Source organism: Phragmites australis, chromosome 10 (assembly GCF_958298935.1).
Source record: "Phragmites australis chromosome 10, lpPhrAust1.1, whole genome shotgun sequence".
Taxonomy (NCBI): Eukaryota; Viridiplantae; Streptophyta; class Magnoliopsida; order Poales; family Poaceae; genus Phragmites; species Phragmites australis.
Window position 1 is genome coordinate 6,432,621 of NC_084930.1, and position 7,794 is coordinate 6,440,414.

At 44.3% G+C, this 7,794-nt stretch overlaps 1 protein-coding gene across 1 annotated transcript; it reads right to left on the reverse strand.

Annotated features, from left to right (window-relative positions):
- Positions 1-1,357: 1,357 nt before the first annotated feature.
- Positions 1,358-3,447, reverse strand: LOC133931196 (cinnamyl alcohol dehydrogenase 2-like). Its single transcript, XM_062378030.1, has 4 exons — positions 3,255-3,447; positions 2,753-2,866; positions 2,324-2,551; positions 1,358-2,244 (listed from the first exon to the last, which is right to left on the reverse strand). Exons 1-4 carry the CDS (start codon positions 3,341-3,343, stop codon positions 1,584-1,586), a joined length of 1,092 nt encoding a protein of 363 aa, XP_062234014.1. The 5' UTR covers positions 3,344-3,447; the 3' UTR covers positions 1,358-1,583.
- Positions 3,448-7,794: the final 4,347 nt, after the last annotated feature.

The window sequence follows — 7,794 nt, forward strand, 5'->3', positions numbered from 1 at the left end:
CGACGGTGGTAGGCTAGAGGAGCTAGAACTAGCCATATCAGAAGGAGTTGGATTTTTGGATTGTTGTAAAAAGTGCGATAAAATGAGAATGGACTCAAACCAACATATGAATATGAACATCATAGCAGCAAATAACCAGTAAACATGATCTTGCAGGATAGTACTAGTATTTCAAAAGAGCAAACTACTATCATCATGTCTAAGGCATCAAAAGAACATCAAATGGCCATATTAAATAAAACTGCTTTCAGAAGTTGAATAACAATTGGCTCCAGGACTAAGATTGTCCTGCTCCCTAATTGTTCCATTGGACTCATTATTAACCAGACTGAACATACAAATAGTAATTGTCAGAATCGTAAAATTGATCTAATTCAACAACATAACATAGCTATCAGACAGAATTGGAAAACAACAACATCATTTCAGTGCAAATACTCAGGTTCTGATGGTGCCTAGAATTTAAAGTATGAACTGAGAAACAAACAAGGCACCAACTGGCATCCAACATAGACACTTCAGCTATCAACACAAGTACATAGCCCGACAAAAAACTGAGACAAGCTATTGTATTACACGAGCAGCTTGGTTTCAGAACTCAAATCCAACATCAAGCATTAAGCCACATGCATCTTTCCTATTTTGATTAGCAGAGAGAGGGAGAGAGAGGCGTTAAACCTTAAAACTCATAGTGCAATGGAAGCAAAAGAATCAATGACCGAGGCTAGGCACGGCAAGGAAGCCGCTTCCCTAGAAATCCAATTCGCCATTGTTTTCGCGTGGAAGACGGAGGTACAAATCCTCACCGCACCACGTCGACGCATGCAGGCGAGCCTCGGTATGTATAGCTCTGATCTGCACCAACACAGAGCTCCTCCACGCGATCTCTTCAATCACCAAACCACTAAAATCCAAAGCTGAGATCCTCTCAACTCCAGATCAAGAGTGACATCCAAAGATCAAAGAGGAAAAGAGTGAGCAATGGAAGGGAAATGATTTTTTTCTCAGACTTTTTTTTCAAGGAGCAGAGGATGACCTTCAAATAGGTGCAGTGACGACACCCTCCAGCCCCACAACCCCGAGGGAATCAGGGGTGGTTGTGCCGCCGCCGCCCTATCTCCTCTCTTCACCAGCAAGAACCCAGCTCCTCTGCCCTGACCGAGCTGCTTCTCCACCCTAGCAGACCAGGGCCTCCCTTTGTATGCGACAATGCATGGCTTGGCCCATGGCCCATAGGAGGCAAATGGATTTGCAGGTCCAAAGAAAAAAGGAAGCCCAGAAAACATTAAAATTTAAGAATTTCACAACAGGTATTGCATTGCACCAGACATCATATTACACCACACACGACAACCAGTTCATGAGCTTTTCGTGTTAAACACTTAGAAAACTTTATTTTCAAACTCTGTATGTTTGCAGGTTGACGTTAATTTCACGCATTGCCAGACTTCATCAATAACCAGAATAGTTCCACTCTACATAGAAATATCAACGAGACCACGCAGACAGAAACAATATGGACACGACGCATGAATATACAGTATAGTATAGTAAGCAACAAATAGAAAGCTTCACGCAGGAAATCAAGCCTCCAAGGGCAAGGCGTCGTCGAGGTTGCTGCCGGCGACGTCAACAACGAAGCGGTACCGGACGTCGTTGCGCTCGAGCCTCTGGAGCGCCTCGTTCACGCACCCCATCTTCAGCACCTCGATCTGAGAAGTCACCCCCTTGGCCTCGCAGAATGCCAGCGTCTCCTCCGTCTCCTCCATGCTCCCCACGAAGCTGCCGGTGATGGACTTCCTCCCCAGGATCACCATCGGCGCCACGAAACTCAGCGGCTGCCCGATGACGCCCATGATCACGAGCTTGCCGTCGAGCTTGAGAAGCTCGAGGTACGGCTCCAGCTGGTGGTGAACCGGCACGGTGTCGATGACGTAGTCCAGCGTGTCGGCCGCCGTGGCCATCGCGTAGGCGTCGGTGCTGACGAGGTACGCGTCGGCGCCGAGGTGGTCCATGGCCTCCATGCGCTTGCCGTCGGAGGAGCTGATCACGGTCACGTGGTGGCCCATGGCTTTGGCGATCTTGACGCCCATGTGGCCCACGCCGCCCAGCCCCAGGATGCCAGCCCGGAGCCCCGGCGACATTAGCCCGAACCGTTTCAGCGGGCTGTACACCGTCACGCCCGCGCACAACAGTGGCGCCGCCTGCTCCGGTGCCAGTCCCGCCGGTATCTTCACCACGAACCTGTGAAAATTCCATTTTTATCATTCCAAGTTTGTCATGAATGTCAGGATCAATTTGTGTTTGCCTTTAAGTTGCTCACTTCTGGTCGACGACCATGGCGGAGGAGAAGCCGCCGTGCGTGGGCTTGCCGTCGGTGTAGACGTCGTTGTACGACCATATCTTCTTGTTGCAGTACTGCTCGTTGCTGGACTTGCAAGGGTGGCATTGGCGGCAGCACCCGACGACGAGGCCGACGCCGACGACGTCGCCGGCGCGGTACTTGGTCACCTCGCCTCCCACCTCCTCCACCTCGCCAACTACCTCATGACTGGTTTCACCAACAACATAAATTAATGTAAATCAACCAATTACATAAGCATGCACTCATATGCATGTACATTTACTGTTTCGGATGAAATTGCATAACAATACTTATGTTCAAATTTTTGTTGCCTTCTGATGTCTTTGACGAAAGATGCTGCCGTCCTCGATTGTTGAAAACATGTTCACAGAAAGAAATTGCACTTACCCAGTGACCATAGGGTACTTCGACATGCCGAGGTGATTCTTGGCTTGGTGGATGTCCGTGTGGCAAACCCCACAATACAAAACCTTCACCACCACATCTTCCGGGCCAGTCTTCCTGCAGATCGATACACAATTCACAAAGACAAATAATTTTTTATGAGGATCCACACGCATACTTCTTCCGAAATCGTATGATAGTTTTGCACATAACATCATCCCAGGGGCGGAGCTAGACCCATAGCAGGGTAGGCTTCAGTCCAGGCCATAAGCCTAAATCACCATTATATTACTGTAGAAACAGTAGATGTTTTAGGTTTAATTTAAATTTGAATGAGCCAGTTTGGAGCTTAGCCCAAAACTGGTTTATGGATAACATAGTACACACACCACATAATATCTAAACTCCATTAGGACACGAGCACAACGCGTATATATAGTGTTACATTTCCCAGCACATAATATCTAAATTTCAAGTGGTAGCCCTGGAGAAACTGCGTCCTTACCTCAAAGCATAGGTGTAAGGGGAGAGGTGGCCGTCGGCGTCCCTCGCCGCCCACCCGACAACCGTCCTCTCCTCCGCCTCACTGCCCATCTTTCTCGGAAACCGGCAGAGGATCGGATCCCAGTAGCAAATAAGGAGAAAGTCTTGAGGAAGAGAGATGAATTAGCTAGCCGGGGATTAGGAGGGAAGATGCTTTGAGCTGTAGTTTTGTTTTGGCGCATCGAGGTGGAATGTTTATATAGGCCAAGGTGGGGAACCGGGAGACGGTACGATTGCCCAGTCGGTTGTCCATGTTGTAATATGATACAAATCTTCGTAGTTCGAAAAGAAAAGTCCTAGTTGATGCACGCACGAATAACCGTGATTATTGAAGATTCTGGTTTAATTTTTTCTAATTAGGGTAGTTGACACTGGATGTACACACGATTTGACTTATGATTTTTTTTTCCAAAAGGACGGTACCAGCTATCACTACTACATAATATTACATCACGGTTGGCTCCAAAACTCTTTTTATTGCCGGTTTTAGAGCCGTCAGTGGCTAACGAACAGTGATAGTCTCCAACTATTACTACCGGCCGAGCGAACCAACAATAAAACGGGTTATCACTGCCGATCGAAACCACCAGCCGGCAGTGATATCCAGAGCATCACTATCGGTTGAAGCTCTCAGCCGGTAGTGTTTTACCTCTCCTCCCTGTCCTCTCTGTCCTCCATATCTCTCTCCTCCCTCCGTCTCTCTCCCTCTCAATATCCCTATCTCTCTCCTCTCTGTCCTCCATCTCTCTCCTCCCTCCGTCTCTCTCCCTCTCAATATCTCTATCTCTCTCCTCTCTATCCTCCTTCTCTATCTCCTTGATCTCTCCGTCTCTACCCTCTCAATACATGCATAAAAAAGACATATTTAATATAAATCAATAATAAAGACATATTATTACTACATAGTAATTCATATCCTTTATTAATACATAGTAATTAATGTCATTCATTAATATGATGTCATTTGGCGATATACAAACAGTCTAACCCTTGGTAGACTTCCTCCTAAAGTAGTGGATCATGAGAAACATTATCCAACTCGAGGTAGTGGTTGAGCTTTGTGGGGTTCCAGGATGACTTAGCCGGCTGAGTTGAGAAAGAAGAGTCCTTGCCCTTCAGCTTCTTCCTCATGTTATCCGCTGTAGTTTTTCTTTTCTCATTTTGTGCTGGTTCATACCTCGAGCAAGGTTGACCAAACTTCTTCTGGTACATATCAAAAACTCGAAATATCTCAAGTTTAACATGTGAGTAAGCAGCTGAGTAATAGATCAAGTGCATCGTCAATAAAACAAAAGGCAAGATCTAATTTCTCCAACTTCTTACATGGATCAAAGACGAGAGAAAAAAATATAAGTGTGGAATTGCATCAAAATATTTTAAGTATTTTTCCTTCATTGTATTAACAATAGGGACTAGCATTTCTTTTGTACTAATTAAACGTGTCAATAATTTTTATAAGCCATTTAAGAACTAGAGGAGATGTAGGGTAGTAACTACTTAGACAATTGTGTTGGTGCGTTATAGAATGGTTTTAAGAGACGACATAAACTTGTAGTAACTTCTCAATCTGTGTTAGTAAGCAATATGACTATACCTTGAGCATTGATAAAATTGTTGAAAATGTTCTCGTACCCTTTTACTTGTTTCAGCAAAGTGTATATTGAGTTCCAACGGACTTTCATGTCTGGGCCTATTCTTGCTTTCAGACTGTTAATCTTGCAGTACTCCTTGAATTTGCTCTATGCCAATGAGGAGCTCGAAAGAAAGCAAATAGAACTACGGATATTGTTTAAATATTGACTTACCTATGACATACCTGCCTATACCATGAGGTTTATAATGTGGTATATTCATCTTTGGTGGAGAACATATCCACCAATGTAGCTCTGCATATATGGTTCCAATGTCTTCACGGCCAATGTGTTTGCCGATGCATTATCCAATGTAATAGAAACAATCCTATATTCTATCCTATATTCTTGGATAACCTCTAGGATGAGTGCAGCAATGGCCTCTCCAGTGTGCAACTCATCAATAATACTAAATCCTATGACCCTTTTGTTTGACTTGTACTCATTGTCTATGTAATGGGCAACAACACTAAGGTAGCTTGTCCTCTGGTGTGATGGCGTCCAAGTGTCTGATGTCAAGGCAACAGAAAAGCTTACGACCCGAAAACTTTGTTTCAAAAAATCCATTTTTTCTTGGTACCTTCTCATTATATCTCTCATGATAGTTTCCCTAGACACATTATTGTACCGTGGACATAAAGCTTTTTGTATCATTCTTTCAATGCTAGCACTTTTGTCCATCCTAATGGGTAGATTTTCCATAACTATATGTGTAGCAATTTTATCACAAGCTACTTGAGGATCATAAACCCATGTGCTTACAGAGCCATGTGCTGCGATGTTCAGTTGAGTTTGCACTCTTCAGCCTTATTCTCGTATGGCAAACTTTTTCAAGCATACCGGATAATTGCAGTTTAGATGCCTCGTACCACCACGTGAGCCTGCAGAATATTCTTTTTTGCAATAATTACAAGTTACAGACACTACAACTAACTTACTATTGCATATTTCTTTATTCTTAGTGAAATGCTTCCAACATTTTGCTCCCCCCCCCCCATCTGCAGAGCAGATGGCCCGGCAATATCAATGGTAGTCACCGTCTCTGCGACGGGGTAGTTGGTCGTTGCTTCCTCCGGTATGGAATAGCCTTCGCCTTCGTGTTGCTCCTCCTCCTCGCAGCCATCCACACCATCCAAATGACAGTCGTCCATCCCATATCTCCCATCCTTGGGGACAGACGACGTGGATTAGGGGCATCGAGCATGGACGAACCAGGACTTGGCACGCTGTCATGCACACAAAGCCTTAATACACTTTTTCTCCTACTAGTGCTACCACTAGGGAGCATATTTTTGTGTGTGAGGATTTGATGTTGTTGCTATTGTGAACTGTGAAAACCATGAACAAATGAGCTGGTGACTCGATGGCGAAACGAGTAGTGAAAACATGGATTATATAGGCATTATGTGAACGTTGGTTTTTTTACCGTTGCCTCTTTGCTCGTTGCCTCTCTAGTCATGTATGCTCCCTCTTTAGTCATGTTAGCAATGCTAGTATACATACTCATTCATCTTTCGTCATGTTAGCACTGCTAGCATACAGGCTCATCACATTGGGATGCTGCAAGTGAAAGCAAGTGGCATAGTTGCATTGCATTTGCATGCACCTAGTCTCTACATGCACCCAACCCTTTTGCTTTCACTTGCACAGTTGCATGTGTACATGCGTGCTCCTGCATGGATGAAAGCATGAGCGAGAGGTTGGTACGCATTCAGATACGAGCGGTGGGTTGTCCGTGCTGATGGGCATTTTGCATGCTGTCAGGTTGTTTCCGTGCCGACGGAACTTTTCTGTGCCAATGTGCCATTTTCATGTCGTGCCGACCTAGAGACAGCCCAATATTTCAACCAGGCCAGGCCACCCACCGTGCCAAGACCCTAAGCAGTAAGCACGGTATGGCACGCATGTTCGTGCCATGCCAGCCCAGCCCAATTTATCTAGTGATGTATTGTGCCATAGGTTGTGCCATGGGCCACCCTAATTCGGCCCGACCCAAGTCCCTGGGCTACAAAACAGGCCCTAATGAATCATCGAGCAAGGTTCACAAATGTGTTTGGTGCTCGAAAACCGGCCGCTGACGGTTACCAGAAAATCGTGATTATCGTAAAAACCGAGCAAAATTCAGCGAGAATTCAGACTAATTCATTTGGTCAAATTTGTAAATTGTGCGAGAGTTCAGACCGGATCAACGAATCGGTAACCGGTCAGTTTACACTGGTTACCGACCACATTTTACAATTTACCGGCCAATTTTAACGATTATGAATTAACATAAATTCGAATGAATTGGTCAAAATTGACCACATTACAGCGATAACCGACCTCATTGTTCGAATTTCAACGAAGTTGAAGGAAAATCACAAAAAATCATAAAAAATCACGAACAATTCAGAAAAATAAGGGAAAATGGCATGAGATTTGCTGTGCTTTGTTTAATCAGGAAAAATTTTGCATGACCTTTGCTATGTTTTGGAAATTTCCAAGGAAATAAATAGATACTGATGGCAATACAAGCATGACCATATAATTATTTATCGAATATATACATACATTACATAAGTAGCACGTCAAATTAATAAATATGTCGAATTGTCCATACAAAAGCTAGAAACACAATCACATGTCATCCATCAATACTTACCAAAGTGATGATCAATGCTTAAAATGTAGTTTGCATAGTATCCACACCACGTGCAACCTGCGATATGGAAAAAATTAGTACAATACAATGGTATGCAAATAAAGTAGTTGCGTCCTCATTAAAACATTGCTTCCTTTGGCACTTCCACTACCACCTCCATGTTCATATGAATTACCGGCCCTCCTCCTGAACTCTTCCTCCCTAAACTGAGCTATGGCACATTGCATATG